This window comes from Natator depressus, chromosome 7 (assembly GCF_965152275.1).
Source record: "Natator depressus isolate rNatDep1 chromosome 7, rNatDep2.hap1, whole genome shotgun sequence".
In the NCBI taxonomy this organism is placed as follows: Eukaryota; Metazoa; Chordata; order Testudines; family Cheloniidae; genus Natator; species Natator depressus.
This window is the reverse complement of record NC_134240.1, coordinates 107,436,516-107,458,212: the sequence shown is the minus strand read 5'-3', so window position 1 is coordinate 107,458,212 and position 21,697 is coordinate 107,436,516. Positions and strand designations below refer to the sequence as shown.

The 21,697-nt window shown below is 42.0% G+C and overlaps 1 protein-coding gene across 4 annotated transcripts in view; it reads left to right on the top strand.

The window, feature by feature from the left end:
• Positions 1–21,697, top strand: part of GRK5 (G protein-coupled receptor kinase 5) — a 229,891-nt gene that overhangs the window by 144,558 nt on the left and 63,636 nt on the right. For all 4 annotated transcript variants that reach the window (XR_012640339.1, XM_074959250.1, XM_074959249.1 and 1 more), the window contains one exon: positions 12,460–12,537. Coding sequence is in view for 2 of the 4 variants with exons in the window: in XM_074959250.1 (XP_074815351.1) it covers positions 12,460–12,537 (78 nt within the window). In the remaining 2 variants the exon portion in view is untranslated. The remainder of the gene's footprint in view (positions 1–12,459; positions 12,538–21,697) is intronic.

Below are 21,697 nucleotides of genomic sequence, written 5' to 3'. Positions count from 1 at the left end.
TTTCTGTGTGTCTTCCATTTAAAAGAAAACAGGAAGTTTTCAAAATTCAGAGTGGTTACAAAATTTAGGGGCTCTGTGTGCCACTATTGTCTATTATTAATAGCCTTAGAGGGATTACATTTTTATGAATAAATGTCAATTTCACCATACACACACAAACCAACAGAAAAAATATTTCTATTGATCATTGAAATTTACAGATAGGCAAAGAAAGAAAAGGGTTGCTAGAGAACTTATTTGAGTTTAATGTAAGGATGTTTACTTTGTATATTTTGACATGTGATGTTGACTAATTGTGTTTTAATGGTTATAAAGCTTTAACTTTTTGAATCTCATTGTGTTGTAGTGTCATTAAATAATTATTGTCTGACACCCCCCCCCATATTTCTTGCAATTATAAAAAATTAAATCGATTAAAAACCAGAGCCGGCTCTAGGCACCAGCAAAACAAGCAGGTGCGTGGGGCAGCACATTCCTAGGGGCGGCATTCCGGCGCCGGCCATGCCGCCCCTGGAAACGTGCCCCTGCCGCCCCCATTCGCCTCCTCTTGCTCCCCTGAGCACGCCGCCACCACTCCGCTTCTCCCCCCTCCCTCCCAGGCTTGCCGTGCGAAACAGCTCTTTCGCGTGGCAAGCCTGGGAGGGAAGGAGGGGAAGCTGAGCAGCGGCACGCTCGGGGGAGCGGAGGTGAGCTGGGGCGGGGAGCGGTTCCTCTACCCCCACCTCCGTTACTTCCTGCGCTCCCCCGCCACCCTCGCTCACCTCTGCTCCGCCTGCTCCCCTGAACGCACTGCCTCTCCCTTGGCTGAGAGGGAGGGGGGAGAAGTGGAGCGGCGGTGTGTTCAGGGGAGCAGGCGGAGCAGAGGTGAGCTAGGGTAGGGGGTTGTGGGCGGGAAGCTGCAGGAGGCAATGGGGGGGGAAATGCGGCACTCCCGGGGGAGGAGGCGGGGCCAGGGATTTGGGGAAGGGGGTGGGAAGGGGGGGGGAGTTGGGACGGAGGCGGAGGGGGGCACAAAAAAAGCAGTGGTGGCCAAAAGTTTTTTTGATTGGGGTGGCAAAAATCCTAGAGCCGGCCCTGATAAAAACACTTATGCTTAAAATTAAACATGGATATTGCCTGTCAGAATTGCTTTTTAAAAACTGAATTCTGTATTTGTATTCCAGGAATGCCAAGAAGCCTCAGAGATCAGGGTCCCATTGTGCTAGTCATGTACAGACACATAGTAAGAGAAAGTCTAGGCCTTGAAGAGCTTACGGTCTAAATAGATAAGAGAGACAAAGGCTGGGCAAAAAGAAGTATTATTATCCCCATTTGGGTGTATATCATCCTGTCACGACAACACAATCAACTTTACAATACAACATGATAACCTTTCTTTACACAAAGTACTGGGGGTATTGCTGAAGTCACTCTTGGAGTTTAGGGCAACAAACTGCCTTACCCTTCTGCAGCCCTTAGCCTGAGATCCTGAGAGTGAAACCAGCTATGGCATTTCAGCACCCTCCTATCTGTAGTGCAGTGTTTGTGGGTATGTCTACATTGCAATAAAACACCTGCAGTTGGCCTGGGTCAGCTGACTCATGTTCACAGGGCTCAGGCTGTGGGGCTATAAAACTGCAGTGTAGATGTCTGGAGTGTTGGCTCTGGGACCATCCCCCACTGATCCAGCTCAAGTCCAGACAGTTACACTGTAATTTTACAGCCCCCACAAGCCTGAGTTAGCTGACACAGGCCAGTCATGGGTGTTTTATTGCACTGTAATCAAACCCTTAGACAAGAATACCGTGAAAGGTTAAGAGGAGGCTGGTAAGGGAAATGGTTGTGTTTAAAAGCTCCAAACCCCAATAACCCCAGACAAATATCCCACGACCCTTCTGCAGAGATGCCCTTGGCAAACACCCTTTTCTTGCAGCTCTGGCCCTTAACTGTCTTGTGTACTACTGCAATATTTCAGTGTAGCCAAGAGATCTGTATTCACAGTCCAACTGAGATCACCAATAATTGGTTGAACAAAATGACTGAGCTATATGGAGGTCTGGATAGTCACTCTCTTATCTTTCAGAGTAGCAGCCGTATTAGTCTGTATTCGCAAAAAGAAGAGTACTTGTGGCACCTTAGAGACTAACACATTTATTTGAGCATAAGCTTTCATGCTCACGAAAGCTTCTGCTCAAATAAATTTGATAGTCTCTAAGGTGCCACAAGTACTCCTTTTCTCTTATCTTTGAACAGCTTTGATGGCTTTTGTTTATTGATTTCAACTTCTGTAAAAGTTTGCTGACCACTAGTGAAATTTCCTATATTATCCAACCTCAAGGTCCAGCAACACAGCACATAGCCATTAAATTGAATTTCCGCCAAAGTCAGTCTGTGTGGCATGGGTAATGGGAACCAGGCCAATTCCTAGGTTACACAGAAGAGGCCCATAATGAGACCAAATGTCTGATTTTACAGACCCATTCTGAGACCACCAGAAATGTGGACCATACCATTTTAGAGACCACCTGCTGCCCCAGGACCTGCAGTGGGTGAAGTACAGCCTTTTGGTTGCTCTGTGACTTCATTATTCTGTCTAAAGTAGGAAACACAACAAAACTTTGTTTTTACTTAGTACCAAATAAAGATGAAAAATAATTTAAAATACTCAGCTCTTCATCCGAGGATCTCAGAGCACTCTGCTGGATTGCGAGTATTATTATCCCTGTTTTACGGAGAGAGAGAAAGTGAAGCACAGAGAGGTTAAGTGACTTGCCCAAGGTTGCACAGAAAATCAGTGGCACAGCCCAGAATACACCTATGTCTCCTGCCTTCCAGTCCCCTTCTTTAACCACTAGACCATACTGCTTCCAAAAGCAGGCAACAATAAATGCTGTGTGTGATTTACAAGCACAGGTTGGAGTGGAAACTGCAAGCTGAGGAGTTCTGTCAGACAGTCACCAGCCTACCCATGATCTCTCTTTTCCATATGCAAGACAGACCCACTTTAGAGAGAACTTTCTCACTCCTCTGATTTCAAACATCAGTAATATCGACCTGCATTACATATTGAGAAAAGTCCCTCCTTTACATGGCATTTATTTCAGCTGTCACGAGCACCCAACGTGATCTACTGGGGAGACTGATTATAGGGTATATTATAAATTTGTTTGTATTTTTAAAGTGTTCATTTTTATAATAAAGCACGTTCCACAATCACTAAAGTTAGCACAGGAAACAGATTCCTCTTGCTGATACAATTGTCGGGTTGTTACAGTTAGAGTGTGACAAGGGATGTTGACTAGATAAAAATCACAGGCCTGATTCCCCACTGCCTTGCACCTTGCACAGTGATTTATATCTCTGCCAAGAGAGTGCTGCCTGGGTATCAAATGCTGCTGAATCACAATAGTAGCATTATACACTCACTTTGCCCAGGTGTAACTGACTACACAAGGTGCAAGGCAGAGGAGAATCGGGGCCTACATTTTCAAATAGATTTATCTGTGTGACCAGTTCAGGGCCTGATCCAAAGCCCTTCGAAGTCAGTTGGGGCAAGCTGTGACAGTGTGGGTAGAGAACAATGCAGAGGAGTGGGAATGGAGGGGAAGACATGAATGACAGTGATAAGAACACAAGATTGCATCTATGACTATGGATAAGATTTTCAAAAGCACTCAACATTGGCTTAACTCTTCTCCCATTGAAATCCAGGGCAACCCCACCCCCACCCCCCCTTGTCTTCAATGAGGGCAGAGTTAGGTCAACACTGAGCCTTTTTGAAAATCCCACCCTGCAAAAATTAATACAATATTTTATTGAAATTAACAAGTTGTTGGACTTTACATTTCATCTCTATTTAATGCTAAGATTTGAACACTTGTCTCCTTTGTACACTATGTCCTGCCAAATAATGTGCTTCAGTCACAGATATGCATACAGGCCAAAATTTCCAATTTAACTGGCTTTATTTTTAAACATGAAGATAGGGCCCTAACATTAGCATTAGTCTTGATTTCAAAATTATCAGTGATGGAGAATCCTCCATGACCCTTGGTAAATTGTTCCAGTGGTTAAGTACCCTCACGGTCAAAAATTTACACCTTATTTCCAATCTGGATTTGTCTAGCTTCAACTTCCAGTCATTGGATCATGTTATACGTTTCTCTGCTAGACTGAAGAGATCAGTATTAAATATTTGTTCCCCGTGTAAATACTTAGAGACTATAATCAAGTCACCCTTAGCCTTCTCTTTATTAAGTTAAATAGATCAAACTCTTTGAGTCTATCACTATAAGGCATGTTTTCTAATCCTTTAAATGTTCTCATGGCTCTTCTTTGAGCCCTCTCCAATTTATCAACATCCTCCTTGAATTGTGTGTACCAGAACTGGATACATTATTCCAGCAGTGGTTACACCAGTGCCAAATACAGAGGAACAGTTCCCAGAAGGGTCAATTCCAACATAAGGAGAGAATTAAAAATGGAGGGGACTATAAGTGATGCTAAGCAAAGTGTCATGCTAGAGCCCATGGCTAAGAAGGGCACCTGCCAAAAGGGAAGCTGTGGCTCTGAACCAAAAACTGTGCCACAATTTTGTAAATCAGCCTTTCTCAAACAGAATAAACTACCAGAAAGTTAAAACTGGTCACCCTGTGTTTTAATGTTTCCTAGCAATACGTTCCAAGGGCTTGAGATTGAGATGCTGTTACACATTGGGGGCTAGGTGTGCCGTAGGACAGAAAGTGCAGGAATGTGTCAATCTGTCCTACCACACAGAATTATAGCCCTGCTTCCAAGTGCTTCTCGGTAAGGAAGGCATGTGTGTGCAGAAGATTAGATATGTTCTCTGAGCCGTTTCAAGTGAAATAGGCAGCCCTTAAAATGAACAAAGTATATGTAGGGGTGGCTTGCAAAGGTGATGCCCTACATTTGTAATAAAACTGAAGGTTTTAATATGCACCGAAAAAGGATGATCCTGTGGCTGAAGAACTGGGCTAGCACTTGGGAGAGCTGCTGTAGACTCCCTGTATGGCCACAGGCAAGTCGCTCAATTTCTCTGTGCCTCAGTTCCCCATCTGTGCAATGGGATAATAGGACTTCCTTTCTCCCACCCTCTGTCTCTCCTGTCTATTTATGTTGTAAGCTCTGTGGGGCAGGACTGTTTCTGCTGTGTGTATGAACAGCACCTCGGGCAATGGGGCCATGCTCTTGGCTAAGTATTCTAGATCACAAGAGTGTCTTACCACTGGCCTTTACCAGGCAGGAGGGACATGGGTCAATGTGTATGTGGTAGCCCAAAGTGCCCCAACACTGCCAGACCTTTGGTGAGTGAAACTTGCTGAAACTCCAAAGAGAGAAGCTGACTCAATTGTGAAACCCAACAGCGAGTCCAGGACCAGCCCTGAAAATTAGGAGGTGCCCTACCTCACCTGCACTCTAACCAGCTTTCCCTGTCACCTCATCCATCCCAAATCACCTGTAAACCACAGTGCTCTGGGCTGCCAAAGCCAAGGGACACAACACTCAGATGCCACTCTATCAACAGGCATGGATGCAAGATTGCTAAAATATGGTGGTCAGCTGACAACAAAGTACACCCCTCCAGTCATCTGAAATCTGTTCACTTCCGTTGGCTTCCTTAGCTGCTCCATCAAAATAGGCCTCTCCCCTAAATGAGAGAGGAGCATCCCAGCCTTGAATTGCAGGCATTCCCACCCTCCTGCTGAGAAGTCTTTATACCACATCACACCACCATCTCCCCACCACCACACACACACACCTGTATCCTCATACATACATGTGTAATATCTCCTGTGTGTAAAACAGTCATTTGCCAAACTCTTTGGTAGGCTTCCAGAGGAAGGCATTGTCCAAAATGAAAGCTATTGTTACTGCAGCATGCTGTAGCTGGTTTATGGTGAAATTAACTCTCTTGCAAACCCTTACAACCCTTACCCTTACCAGGCATTGTAGTAGCATGCTTACAAAAGAAATATCTATTTGTACCTGTTGAAAGAAGGTCCTTAAAATAAAGTTTTGCAGGACACATTTCCTGTGCTGGGGGGGGGGGGGATCAATAAGTAGCTGACATCTTAGCTGTATACATTTCCTGTTCTCCAAGCTGGTATCTGCAGAATTAGAATATGGTAATCCAGTGCAGGATTTTAACATGAATGTTTCATAAAATAATACACATAAACAGGCGCTGTGACTTTCAGCAGGTCTCTGCTGTGTCATGATTTCCCTTTGGACTGGTCTTCTGCCTATCTTGCAGCCTCCCTCAGTTCCCTCCCCTGCTTCCTCTACTCATTTTTAATTGAAGATTCCTAATCATTTTGGGGGGGGGAGAGTGGGGGGCTTTTCAGTTTATAACATGAGCCAGAATGGGTCTGAGTGGAGGGAGTCATGAACAGACTGGCTGACTCAGGTCAAGAGAAAAATAAATTCCAAATCATTTCACCCACCAAAGAGCAGAGCTACATTGTACTTGCTTACACTGCCCTAAACTAAAAGAGCATCCTGCAGAAATGTAAACTGCATGATTTAAGAATAGAGAACAGCCCAATTGCCTGTCTAGGTTGTTTCTGCTGGAGCCAGGGGCTGGCAGTGGGGGTACAATTACCTCGTGGAATTTTTCAGCTGAATGCTTCACTAGACACACATATGGAAAGGGGTAAAAAAGGTCAACAATCATCCACTTTAATTCCAGTTATTAAAAGTTACCCTTTCGTCTAGACTGTTTTCATTTGTTTAGTTTGATTCCTGTACATGGTATACAAACTGCAGAGTGTGTGTGTATATGAGGGACGGCGGGAGGGGTAAACAGCACAGGTGGTGATGTCTACCATTAAGGTTACCCAACACTTCCCGTTATAACATCCTGGCTTTAGTTGCTTTATCACTTTGCCAAACTTTAACCATTTGGGCTGAAATTTTCTGTGCTGGATGTCTGCCTCAGGTTAAGCCACTTCATAGACCATGTTTAGGGGAAAATATGTTGTTTTGCCCACGTTACAAAAATTGTTACAACTGTGTAGCTGAAAAGTTGTAGTACCTCTATGCTGTGACTTTAAATTTGATAGGGGGGGGGGTTGCCCTGCTAACAGAGATGGGGCTTTTGTTGTCCTTGTGAAAATCCACCCACATTTGGTCAAGGTATAAACCTCTAAAAAAAATCTCATTTTGCACACACTCAGTAGAGACTGGTTAGAGTTTGGAAACTAAATTCTCTGTGCAAGAATAGGCTGCCTCCGTGTGTCCCCTTGTGGGTGGGGTGCTTCTGCTCTGCCCATTATTCTTCCTTCTTCCAAGCCCTTTTACAGAGACTCCACATGCTTGTTTGTCCAATCACTACCTTTATAGGGGTCTGGGTTTATTCAGGCAATAACTCAAAAGTAATACTCAGAGTCCCGCAAATAATCTGTCCAAGACATGGCTCTTACCTCAGAGCCTGGGCGAGTGAAAAGGGCTCCTTCATCTTGTTCTTTTTCTTTTTTATGAGTTCTCGAGGGGTGACCCACCTGGAGGTTTGGCTTGCAGCTGTCCCGCTCAGATCTGACTCCCCTGCAGACTTCCCAGAGTCTACTTCCTCAAACAACGGCTTCAGCTCTTTTATAAGGGACTAGCTGCTTCTGGTTCCCTCCCTGCACCAGGCATCTCTGGTTAGCTCATTTAGCAAGCCTGCTCCAGGCTGGCAGTCTCCTGCAGGCAACTCCCAGCATGCTCCATCCCCTCCCAGTGCCTGTGTGCTGACCACACGGCTCTTGTGCCATCCCAACAGAGGGCCTGAGCATGCTCCATTCTTGGGCTGCAGGGGCTGAGCAGGACTTTCACTGCAGTTGCTCCTCCAATGGTGCCAGCTATGAAAACCGAGAGCAGGGAAACTTTTTCTCTCAGTGTCCCCCCTGCTGGTGTCCGGGTGGCATGGAGGAGAAGGCGGAAGCAGCCTGACCTGAATGCAGAGAGGCTAGGAACAGGTGCGGGAGAGGGAAAAGGTGCATGGCAGCTGATGAGGAGGATAGAAAACTTGCAGGAGAGGGGTTAGGAGCAGGTGCTGGGGGTAGGGGAAGAAGGGCCAAGAACAGAAGGAAGTGCATAGACTGGCAGGAACCAAGCATGTTGAAGGATAGGAGCAGAGGGGAACACGGGCATGAGCTGGGGGAAGGCCCAGGTCAGAGGACAGGAGCAGGACCAGGGTAGGGATTGTGGAGGGGGGATAGGAGCAGATGAGGACAGGAAGAGACTAGAGGGATGGGGTAGAAAGGTCTACAGAACCTGGAATTGAACCTATTACTCCTGAGTCACCACATTCCTTTGCTATCTGGCAAATAGCTGTGAAACCCATGGGCAAAGTGTGTGTCTCCATCCTCCTGTATTGGCATGTCCACCTGGAATATAAGTCTTTTACTGCTGCTAGTTACGAGATTCCATGCTGATGACCCATGGCTCTATATGGCTCCACATGACATTTAAGTTTTGGTGTATTTTTTCAAGCTAGGAAATGGCACACTATAAAAAACCTAAGTTAAAAGAATATTATTAAGGTTGCAAAGGCAAGCACTCAAATGAGGAAATGCCAGAATTAAGGTTGCTCCTACATTAAGATATAGGGCGTGGCTAAGCAGTGTGCTACAGGGGTGTGATTTCTAAAGTGCACTAACGTGCTGTGCACTAATTGGCCCATGCTGACCCTGCTGGGTACACTTAAAGTTTCCTAGTGGACTTTAATGGACTTTAAGGGAATTTTGATTGTGCACCATGTCGCAATTGTAACTAATAATGCTATTGCTATTAATTATGTACTTTCAGACTGTAACCAGTTTTTCTTGTGCTGAGGAAGAAGGGGAGGGGTCTTCTGGTTAAAGCACAAGATTGTGAGTCAGCAGACCTGAGTACTCATCCAGGTTCCAGAACAAACTTTCAGTGACCTTGGGCCACACGCTTAATCTGTCTATATTTATATAATTCTTCCTATTGTAACAATCTATGGCAGAATATGCACAGATGCCCATGGAAAGCTGAATAGCATGCAAGTGATATTGGAGATAAAACTCATGATCTTCGTCCAAAAATCAAAACCCAGCTTTTAACATTTGAGCGAAAGGAGAATTTTTGTTAACACTCACCAATATTAGGGTTTATAGGCCCATTTCAGATCTTCACTCTCATATCTGTCTGTCTGTCTGTCCCCTTAGTATCTGAGCACCTCCTGAGAACTTAAAATAGAAATAATTATGAAAATCTCTTTCGTTGTTCCCAGCTGTAAGAGAAATAGGCTTAGTATAGAGTGTGTGTGTGTAACTTGCTGCGGGAAAGCTAGTCAAAGAAATGAGTTTTGCATTTCGTTCTGTATGTAGTGAGGCCCATGGTCATTCCTATTTCTTGTGGGAGGGAGTTCCATAGCATATGTCCTGCTCCTGTTTAAGTTCTGTCTTCCTCCCTGCTTTGCCTACTGGCCAACAGTTTCATTGTTGTGGTAACTACAATGGGATGTCATGGTTGCAAAGGGAGAGTCGTTCTCATGGCAGTTAGAGACAATCCCCTGGTGGACTTTGAATATTTGAACAGAGACTTTGAACTAGACTTTAGTTAGTCAGGAGCCAGTTAAGAGAGTAAAGCCCTGAGGTGACATGTTCACAGCATCCTATGTTGTTAAGCAGACAAGTTGCTGTGTTTTGTACCAGATATAGCTTTCTCGGGGGGGGGGGGGGAGTGTCTTAATTGCTAGATCTAATAAATTACAATAATCACACTATGCGGAAAATTAATCACAGCTGGTTGAGGAGGTTTGCTTTTGTCTTGAGGAAGGCAGTGATTTACATCCACCCCCAACAGATACATGACATAATTCCTTTTACTACTTTCACTACCAAAGGTTAGTCAGTGCAAAGCTTATCTTTAGGCATCTAGGATTGACAGGAATCCCATGGAACACTCTGGCACCAATCCATAGCTATGGGCAGACACTAACATCTTAAAATAAATTGAATATATATGGCATAGAGTTACAAATTTGTAATCTGTTTCAGAAACTCAGGCTTCTTTCACTTGAAATGAACTAAAATCTCTGTTTAAGCCACAAAACAAGACCATCACACATGTACCCAAGTCTAATTATATCCAGTAGAGAGCAGTGGTACTTGCCAGTCAATCACAATATATGATGCATATATTGAGAATACCACCTGAATTCCTGATCTCTGTTTTATTGAAGCAAATGCCATATTAATTCAAACTATATGAATTACCTGACCAACATTTGCTATGAATGCAGTCCCACTGAAATCGCTTAAAGGATCTGTTTGCTAGACCTCTGATATGGCAAAATATTTAGCATCTCAAAGCTGCTGAGGGAACAATGAATGATAATTATTAGATGATTGATGAGTTGTGCTGAATTGGTCCTGCTTTGAGCAGGGAGTTGGACTAAATGACCTCCTGAGGTCCCTTCCAACCCTGATATTCTATGATTCTATGAGGGCTTAGTTATGCTCCCAAATCCTTCTCCATTGAGACATTACCAATAAATTCTGGCTTTTGTGTTTGGCAGTCTTCTGCACAGAGAGTTAAATTTAAATACAAATATTTTCTCTTCTTAAAAGACATTTTGTATTTCAATCTTTACTTTAAATTAAAAATCCCCTAGCCTGTCTTTGAAGTTATCATTAACGGTGAGTGCCTAGCTAAAATGCAACTTCTCCGACCTTCTTTAATTTGCTCTTTTTTTTTTTTTATTGTTTGTTTTATCCTTTAGCAGAGATTCTGGGAGAAAAAATGCTCTTAAGATTCTATAAACACTCTGGAGTGTTCATGCGTTCAAGAGCTGAAATGACCTATCGGATACCATCTAAATGGACAGGGTATTGAATGAAAGATTCCAAAAAAAGCCCCTTGTATTAAGTTTTATGAGAACATAATCAGTTCATCCCCGACATGGTTACTAAGAAAGAAGTACTGTACTTGTGGATTTTAACCATCAGTGTATTTCTCATCAGCAGTACTGTTTTCTTTTCTTTTTGGTCATTGTCATTTACCAAATTAAATCTGATTGTTTGAACACCCTGCTGTATAAAGTCTTAAGCTTAAGCTACAATGGCTAAATCAGCATTGGCCGGATACATAGTTAATAGCATTATTATTACTTTCGCGGTTTTCATGTTATTCCTTGGTCTGTTTAGCTAGAGTATTTGTTATAGCCTTCCATCTGATTTATTGTATGAAACTGAGAACAATGTATATGTCCTAAAGTGTGCAACAGTTCTGAAGTGCGTTCTTCCAAGTGCCAGTTCAGACTGATCTACCATATGTTGTCTTTTACTTCCTCCTCATTTATCATCTCAGGCAGCTTGTATTGGACCAACTTACTTAATTGGTTTGGCAAGAGGTTCTGGGATCCTTTTCCTAATATGAGCATTCATAAAAATATGTTGAACTGACTTTTTTTTCCAGAAAGCCCTTTTGATCATAAGACTAAAATTTTGTACCCCAGGCAGTGACAAATTAGAATGTCTCTAAGAATTTGTCATTATCATTTAGTTATTGTCTCACTTGGGGTTGCAAGCTTTAAATGGGTTTTTTTCTTGTCTTTTAATGATTTGCATTGCTGAAGAATTTTAAGTAAAATGATCAATGTCTCAGTGATGCCTAAGTAATATTTTGTTTCCTAAATAAAGTTTATCCTAAAATTTACCACAGATCAGTGCTGGTACGATATGCAGAATCCTTAGAATAATATTTTAAAAATGCAGTGTGTGTGCTCTCTTTTGTAATGCCCAATAGAAATCAAACAAGATTCCAGTATGTACTGAACATCACTCTTCATTTAGTCCCTTTTATTTTTCTAAGCCCTGAAATATCCCAGGTTTTTGAGATATCCCTTTTCAAAAGTCTGCATCAAAAAGCAAAAAATTGGCAAAATTTCTGCAGAGGGGGAAGAGTTTGAGAAATGAGTGTTATACTGAGAGAAAAAATTAAAATCCACAGGAGGACCCAAGCTTCCAAAAGCCCTACCTACTGAGAGAGCTCTCCTTATGCCTAAATAAAGTAGTTTTTTCTGTCATAGAGATTAACAAAACAAATAATCCTCCTTTATGATTTGGAAAAATTAATTTCTACTCCCTACATACAAGTAAGTGAAAACAAATAAAGCTCCGTGAGAGGGGTCCTTAATTATCAGAAACATTTTCAAAACATTGGGGCTTGGCATATCTATAAAGTATAAATAAATTAAATTTACTCATATGTGGCCTTGTCAAAGAGGGCTGGTTTCAGAGAACCGTTTTCTTGGTCTTGGTCAAAACATCTTGACGCCAGTGTTTTGCTTTTCAATTAGATCAACTGTACAGGTTTACCTCCATCAGAAGATTATATTTGCCTTCCAAATTATTCAAGTGGAATGTTCAGTTAAGGCCATCTCCAAAATGAAGTTATAATGATGAAGTATGAGTACAAATATTGATGGTTTCTTTATTTCTTTTCCAGGCAGAGTATGAAATTGCTCCAGATGAAAAACTGGGAGAGAAAGGAAAGGAAATCATGATGAAATACCTCACACCAGAGGTAAGGGGCTGCCAAAATGATATCACTGAAGGAATGCAGGGCACTCCTCTGCTACAAGCTCTTAAATCAATGGTGTGCAGTTTAGTGGTAATATCTTCCAGAGAACAAAACTTAATCTGTTAAGTAAAACAGCCAGGTATAAGTGGGGTCACATTTCAGTCCAAAAATTCACTTTGAAAGATAATGAACTTTTTAGGGGCCTTATGCATTCATTGATGCATAAGAGGGTTTCTCTGGTCTCTTCCCTTTATGTAGAAGTTACACATATGCAGTGTGAAGACAATCCTCACACAGTGGCCACCATTAAAAAGCAAACATCTGCCAACAGATTCCACAGTTATTTCCTATCCTAATCAAACGGAAAAACGGTGGCATCCCGGACACAATTATGTGGTAAGCGTTGGTGAGTGGTGGCTTTTTAGTGGCAATTGCTATATATCGATTGGTGAATTAGACTACTTAGTGTTGCATCTCTATCCCTTGTAAATACTTTATGGAGCTGCGTGTCTCTTAAGACATGGAACGCTATTCTTCAGCTGCTTTCTTAAGGATAGGTTCATACTCAGAAATCATATTCTTTTCTCCCTGTTAAGTCCTTGCTGTTAAATCTTTGGTATTCATGAAGGAGAAAAACTCATGTGAACATTGTGTCCACTGGGTGGCATTACGAACTGGACCACAAGGCTGCTGCAAGAATTTTGGGCAGGCTGCAGCTGGGACTAGTTCTTTTTTGTTTTTTGTTCATTTGCTGACCACATTTAACCTTTTGCAGAAGTCTGTGCCAGTAAGCAACAAACGCTGAGCTTCAAACACATGAATTATTGTAGGCTTTCAGCTGCTTCAAGCTTCCTAAGAGTAACTGAGTCCCACAACCACCGCTTAGAGGACTTTACAAGAGGAATGCGTTTAACCCCAAGGATAACATATTACATGTTGTAGTAAATGCATTTTAAAACATTTAAATGATACAGTGTGATTTGGAGGTGGAGGGGCAGGGCAGACCACCTTTTTTTCCAGTCAGTCATTTTCCTATGATAAAGTTGATTGTGTACTTTAAGTTCTCTCAGGGAGTTGTCTGCAACCTAGTTTCATTTATTGAACCTGATTAGTTTTAAGTATATAAGGAAGAGATGCTGCTGGTATGAATTGCTGCTATCCATTCATTATAGACCCCAAGTTTACCACTGGGTTTTATTTTTCCAAGGTGGTAGTTTAGGTTGAAGTCTCTGTTGCAGAGTAATAAGGGATGAGGGTTGAATATTTAAAGGCCATCATTCTCCTCTTGCCCCAGAAACACCTGTTTTGTTTTTCTCTGCAGTGGAGAAGTGAGTGTTGGTGATGCTAGTGACATTTGAGCACTAATCAAAGCAAGAGAAGGTCAGTGCTCACTGGCTTGAGTTAAGCATGACCAGGAATGGTGCAGTTTCCCCAAACATCTCTGACAATCCACCTCAGTGCTGACCAACAGCACCACTGCAATCCGATTGTCTGCATTGCAATTAGTTGTGACTGACTGCAGCACTTGTAGACATACCCAAGCTAGCTTTGATCTATCTAGCTTGAATGACAGCAGCAGTAAAGCTGCAGCAAGATTGGCTAGCTGCTTGAGTATATCCCCGTGGTCCTTGGCAGACGTTTGCAGCCCGTGTTGCTGCCTCTTCTGCTATGGCTTCACTGCTATTGTTATTTGAGTTAGCTAGCTCACAGTGAGCTCAGGTTTGTCTACATGTGCTGCTGTCACACCTCTGATTGCTCTGTAGACATACCTACAGTCTCTTGAGCAGTAACCGCCTCTCGTAGAAATTCATTTCTTTCTCATCAAAAGGAAGGATGGTCTTGAGGTCAAAGAAGAATCATAGAACTACAGAAATGTAGGGCTGAAAAGGACCTCAAGAAGTCATCAAGTCCAGCCCCCTGCACTGTGGCAGGACCAAGTAAATCACCATCACTGACATGTTTGTCCACATCTTTTCTAAGCTGTGGTGCCTAGAACTGGACACACTACTCCAGCTGAGGCCTCACCAGTGTCAAGTAGACCGGGACAATTACCTCCCATGTCTTACATGCAACATTCCTGTTAATACACCCCAGAGTGATATTAGCCTTTTTCTCAGCTGAATCACATTGTAGACTCATGTTCCATTTGTGATCCACTATAACCCCCAGATCCTTTACTGATTAGCTAGTTATTCCTCATTTTGAAGTTATTCATTTGATTTTTCTTTCCTAAATAAAATACTTTTCACTTGTCTTTACGAAATTTCATCTTGTTGAATTCAGACCAATTCTCCAATTTGTCAAGGTCATTTTGAATGATAACCCTGTCCTCTAAAGCAATTGCAACCCCTCCCAGCTTTGTGTCATTTGTGTATTTTATAAGCATATTCTCCACTCCATTATCCAAGTAATTAATGAAAGTATTGAATAGAACTGGACCCTGGACTGACTCTGAGGGACTCCACAAGATATGCTCTCCCAGTTTGACAGAGAACCATTGATAACTACTCTTTGAGTACTGTCTTTCAACCATTGTGCACCCACCTTATAGTAATTTAATCTAGACCACATTTCCCTAGTTTGCTTATGAGAATGACATGTGGGACTATGTCAAAAGCCTTACTAAAATCAAGATATATCAAGATTTATTAAATATATTAAGACTCCGGAGTTGGAGTTTCCATCCTGTGTCCTCTCATAATAGTTACTCACTTGTCTGTGTTGTGAGGCTTCATTCCTTTAAGATTCTTAGGTAGAAGGGGTTATAGAAATGTGAAGTTATATTACTTCCTTTGTAACCTAACTCCAGGTCTCCAGAGGTGGGAGATTAGTACCTGCACTACCCTCAGCCCTTCACTTTGTTATTACTGGAAGAAGATACTGTGTCATTTTTGTTTCTTTTTGGAGATGACGTCAGTGCAACTCATTATGGAGGAGAAAATATTTCCCAGAGGCTAGACTAATTGTGCCACCTCTGCAGATTGGTTACTAGATTTACTAATCCAAATCTCCTCCTTTCTCAAGGACCCTAAGGGCTTGTCTACATTGCCCCCAAAACAGCATTTAGTTAATGCCAACTAGGAACTTTTTTTTGTTCACACCTTTAGAATCTATATGGCGGAGTTACAGTGGGAGAGTGTGCACTGCTATTCACCCCCCACTCACACCCATAGTCCGAACTGCGAGGCAATGTAGACATAGCCTAAATATATCGAGCAGATGCCCTGATGGGGTACCATCCAAACCAGCAAAGAAGAGCTCTTTTTCATTAGGGGTTTGCATTTCTCTGTTTAATTACCTGCCCATTAAAATAGACAAGTTATCTCAGATTCAAACACCTTCTGCTTTCAGATGAACATTTTTCTTCAGCAGCTTTATGTCTGTACTTCAAAGAACCTCACTGTCTTGGTATAAAAATAGTTTGGCATAAAGCTTGACTGATGGAAGAAAATTATAGATGTTCTTGATTTATTTCTTGGAATGATGGTTCAAATTTAAAATCAGAGTAAATTTGTTGCTGCTGCTGCTGCTTTTTGGAATGCAGGATCAGAAGCAAAATCAAACTAAAATGCTGACTCCATATTCTGGCTATTAATTATGATTATTTTTATTTCGATTTCTAAGTAGTTTGTAGTGTTGTAGCTGTGCCATGCCCATTAGGATGCAATACATATAATAGATCATCATTATATCATGGGATGCTCATAGCCAGCTTGCAGGCATGCCCACCACAGCCCTGGTTCAGCAGCTCTGCCCGCAGCAGCTTGTCTACAGCCCCACTCTGGCTTCCACCAGCCTGGGTTACAACGAGCAAGGTGACCCCAACACACTCCCAGTTCCAAATTTCCCTACAACCGTGTGCCCTGAGTGTCCAGCCCTTACCAGGGCCACTCAGAGTTATAATAAGGTTTGTTGCTCCTTTAAAGGAGACAAAAGCACATTACAGCTTATTAACTTAACTGGGGTAAATACACTCTTCCCTTCAAACACAGCACTGAGCTGGTATATAGTAAAAATAAAACAAATTTATGAACAAAATATACATAGGATTAAGTGAGTTCAAGTATAAGGAATGAAGCTAGAAAGAGTTACAAGTATAACAAAATAAAATATATCATCACTCTAAAATACGCTCAGTTACACATGTCATAGAAATAACAGGAAGAAAACATTTCCCCAAAATAAATAGACCATACCTCACTACCCCCAAAATCCTCATGTGACTCACACAGCTGGTAGCCTGAAAGGAGATGGGCCTTGCACTGTGTCCTCAGATCAGTAGGGGAAGTGAATTCCAGAGTAAAAGACTGCCTGTTGATAATATTCAGCACTAGCCCCCAGACAATCAAATCTAGGCTGTGCTCGCTCAGCACCTCCTGTCAGATGTTGTGGAGAGAGGCAATGCCTCAAATAATCATGACTCAGACTATGATCAAAGTCCACATCTTGAATTGAACTTGGAAGCAAATAGGTAACCAGTGCAGTTCAAGGAGAAAAGTGCTCATATGTTTGCCATGGCTAATACAACAAAGAAGGTAAGTAGCCTCATTCTGTACTGGCTGTAGCCACCAGGTAGTCTCCATGTACAGCCCCACTTAGAGGACACTGTAATAATCCAATCGACAAGCCACAAAAGAATGTTTCACCATGGCAAGCTGCAGAGTTGCCTAACCAGATGCAGATAAAAATAGGTGCTTTTGGCCACAGAAGACCGCTGTAATTTCAGGCGTAATTCCAGGTAGGTATCCTCCATTCTTCCACCTTACCCTGATGCATTAACATTCCCTCTTTCTTGTTTGAATTAAGCTGAAGCCAGCATACTCACATCCAAGTCCCAGTCTCAGCCAAAACCTGGCAAAACAGAGGCATTGAACTATCTGGCTCTGATGGAAATGAGACCTAGAACTGCATCTACATACTAATGCTGCCTCAACGTAAACTGATTTGTCATCTTCATTGGCGGTTTCACACGAATGTTGAGAAGAAGAGGAGATCAAATAAATCCTTTTGGGATCTCCATATGAGATCTGTTGTGGCAGAGGAGCAATTACCCTAAACCTCTCTAGGAGATACCTGGAAGAGGAAAGAATGGAATCACCTCAGGGTTCTATCCTTTTCCCCAGATAGGGGCCACTGGTGAGTCAACAAAATTTCATGTGCTACTGTATCAAAGGCTGGCGACAGAGACAGCCAGTTTTGCATGGACCAGACCTTTGTCCATCCTTAAGAAGAGACCTCTATCCAAAAATATGAGTGCCATCTCATGCCATACCCAGACAGAATGTCCATCTGAAAGGAACTGGGAAATCTGAAGACTCCAGATGGCTTCAAAGTTGCCTCAGCACAACCTTCTCAGTAGACTTCACCAAAAAGGAAAGACTAAGGGCTGGGCAATAATTGTCTGCTAAGTTAGCTTTGAGAGAGTTTCTTCACTAGTGGCTTGTTTCAGGGAGGATGGCACCTTACTCCCTTTAGGGAAGCTTTAACAATCGCTACAAATAAAGTACTCAACTCTAGGGTGGGCCAGAAAACAAGAATTCTGATTCATGAAAAATGTTGAGGTTTCAGAATTTCCTTTCATTCCTCATCGGAACAAAATCAAGACCTCTCTTTCTCTTTCAGGTTTTGAACAGAAATTCCACCCTGGACCTCAGAGACCTTTCTAATGAAAATTTTGTCAAAAACCAATATATTTCCATGGAAAGTTTTGGTTTTGTCGAACTGGCATTTTTCAACACAAGATATTTCTTCTAAAAATTCCTAACTGGTTTTACTCAACACCTTCCTGTTTGATAGAACTAGCCATGAGAGAGATGAGTCCCACTCATAGGGCACAGGCTGAAGCACCTTGGAAGCCTAAAAGGAAAGCAAATTTCTGAAGCTGTGATATGGGTTGATAAAAATGTTCATGTGAATTTTCACAAACATTATTTTCCTGATTTCACTGGCAGGTTGTGTTTTGGCTTTTCATAAACTCATTGATATAATGGAAATGTTTGAGATTTAAGTTCCACCTTGTCTATGGATAGAAAGTCCACAAGAGTAGTCATAGAACAGTTATAACTAAACCCAACACAGCTTTACTTCATTGCCTGGCTTCCTATTGTACCTGACTCCCGCCCTCCCCACTGTAATAGCAGGCAAAGAGGTATACTTACATTAGTACTGCTTTTAAATAAGAGCTTTGCATGCCATCTCTCTACATCATTTTTGTCTTGCTGTCTTTGTAAGAACCACTGTACCCAACTCTACTAAATCATTAGCTCGTTATTTTCTCTCTCTCTCTCTCTCTCTCTCTCTCTCTCTCTGCAGTGTCTTGAGATACTTTGTCTGAGAGATGCTATATAAAAGCAAATTGATTTGAAATGGCTCTTAAGACATTCTCCATATGCCATTACAGTTTATATTTGGACTCAGCTGGGTACTAAAAATGTTACTGAATGGGATGGCTAATGTGCATTGTTATTCCCATTAATATACTTTACAGAATCCGCAGAACGGTAACTGCAGTCGTTTTCTTATCTGAATTCCTATTCATTCACCTTTCCTTCAGGAAATGCACTGAATAAAGGCCATGTTTGCCATTTTTTCCCTTTTCTTCAGGAGGTGAATAGGACAAGGATATAGTTCCTTGTATTCCAGTGAGGGGAGAGCAATGGGTATTTTGTTTAAAAAAAAATGTGCCCTTTGTTTTTACAAACAATTATAGGATAAGGAAGGGAGGGCTTAGTCTTGTGAAGGGGAAATTGGCTCATCAGCAGTGTCTGGCCTTGCATTTGTATACCAGCTAAGGAGTGCTGTGCATTCACATTAGGCTCTGTCAATGATATCAACTTATTTTTAATGTGGATGGGAGGAAATTACAGTTGTATGTTAACCTTTTCTGCTGGGCAAACTTCTCCCACTTGAGTCTAGTGCTCCCAGAGTTTGTATCAGTCACGCACTGCCGTAGAATAAACTTCTTGTTGCACAGCATCATTTTAATCCTGCTATTGAGGGTTTTATTTTCCACTATCAAACACATCCATTGTTGTCTCCTTGAGATTTATTTTCCCTTCTTGTTTTTTCCACTGGTGACATAAATGCAAAATCAAGGCACTCATCTGGCTGGATTAATCATCTTCTCGGATCACTGCTGCCTTCCATCTCCCATGAGGAAGACTCGCTGTATCACTTTTTAATTATATTGGCTATATCCCATTTATGGAAGGGCAGGTCACATCATACTGAGAACTGCACTATAGTTCTGAGACCTCTTGCTATCTCTCTGTTTAGTTATGCTAAATGCCTTGCAGGAAAGATTCAATAATTACTTTTTGGAGCAGCCATGAATCGAAGTTGAAAGTCACTGGAAATGATGCTCAGAAAGAAGAAATTAAAGTTCCGATAAAAACAATCTAGAAAGCTTAGTGTGAGACAGAGGCTTAGTGTTCTGAGAGACAAACTTTCTGGGATTGCTTTCTAGAACACTGCATTCTCAAGCAAATCCAGCCAGTTGGTCATATACCCAGCTGGCCTTTCACTTTCCAGTTATATGTCTCAATGGTAACAAAAGAGCAACACCATACAGTACAGTACATTCTCTTTCACTGGATACTGTGTGTGCAGTGTTTGTACAGAACATACCTGATGCATGTCACGGTGGAGGTGGGAGCCTGTACGAAGGGGAGTGGCTCTCTGCAGAGCTGGTTGTAGAACCATTCTGAGACTGCACAAGAGTCCCCTGATCAGATTACCGACAAAGCAGTAAGCACTTGATTTTTGACACAAAAGGGGCATGTGGTGTGGTGTGCCATGTGAACACAACATGCTGCAGGGTTCTAAGACTGTCCATGGGTATTTACCAGCTCCGAATGTTATTCACAGCAGCTTTTAGAATTATCGCAAAACTTTTAGGATGCCAAATACTTTAGGTGAAATCGTGATTTGAATGAAGTGAATGGGAGTTTTGTCATTGACTTCAGTGGGGCCAGGATTTCACCCTCTGACTCGATGAATTTGTTGTTCCTCCTTTTATTGACTTCACTACTATGTAGTGACTAGTGGTGAGTGTTTAATTTGAGCCTCCACCTTGTATGTAGCATAATCAATATATAATCCAGTCTCCAGAGAAATCAATATGTAATTGTTGTTGTTCCAGAGACAGCATAATCAATGTCTCTAGCGATCCGAGTGTCTCAGTCCTAAGAAAGTTGGGAAGTAAACTTTGCAGTGTGCTTTCTGTACAAGCAGATCTCCATAGATTCACATGGATGTTTCCATTTTGGCAAAGGTTCTGAACAGCAGTCCAGTGACCTTGCTACTCAAATTAGTGCTTTATAATCAGGCTTTACTATTAATAAGCATTCTTCCAATTACAGGGGACAAGCTGTAATACTGCGTGTTAGTGGAATCTAAACAAAAAAATTGTACAACTGGTTTGATGAGGAGTTTCTTTGCTCTTGTCTCAAAGTAAATGACATTTTCCCATGGTTTGTTCAAGCCCTGTTCCCTAATACCTTACCCAGTGTTTATAATACATACTCTAGCTAACTAAACACTTAGGACTTCTGGTTCTTGCAATGATGCCAAACTGCTGGATATCCTATTGAAAATGATATGGAGTCTGTTCTATTCCACTGTCCTAAAATAAATCTATGGGTACTCCTCTGTGCTCATTTGACGTACACAGGGCTATTCTGGTAGAACACTTTTTCATGTGGCTAAAAGGTTGGGCCAGGTACAATAACTGCACTGCTCACATTTTAAATGGAAATGTCGCTTGACTTGTCTTTGTGGCGGGGTTAAATTCTCAGGTTCATATTTTTTGCTGAGCAGACATTTCTCAACAGTTTGTCATGTGTGGTCAGGAAAATCACTGAGATGACTTGGTCCATGGGCAAAGGCCATTTATCTGGCTCAGGTTTGACAGAATTACTCTGGTCTGACCTTTGAAAAATGGAAACTTGTGCCAGCTGAATCATGTCAGCAAAATGTGTACAACTGGACAGCATGTGAGTCATTCGATCTGGGCAGGCCTCACAGGCTGTTAACTCACAGTGACTAGCGTCATAGAGACTGTGTTCTAGCCAGTGTATCTGAGAAGTTAGATGGTTTGCTTTCTAGAGATGTCAGCATTCAATCTGCATGTGTTGGATGTTTAACCAACAACAATTTGTAAAGC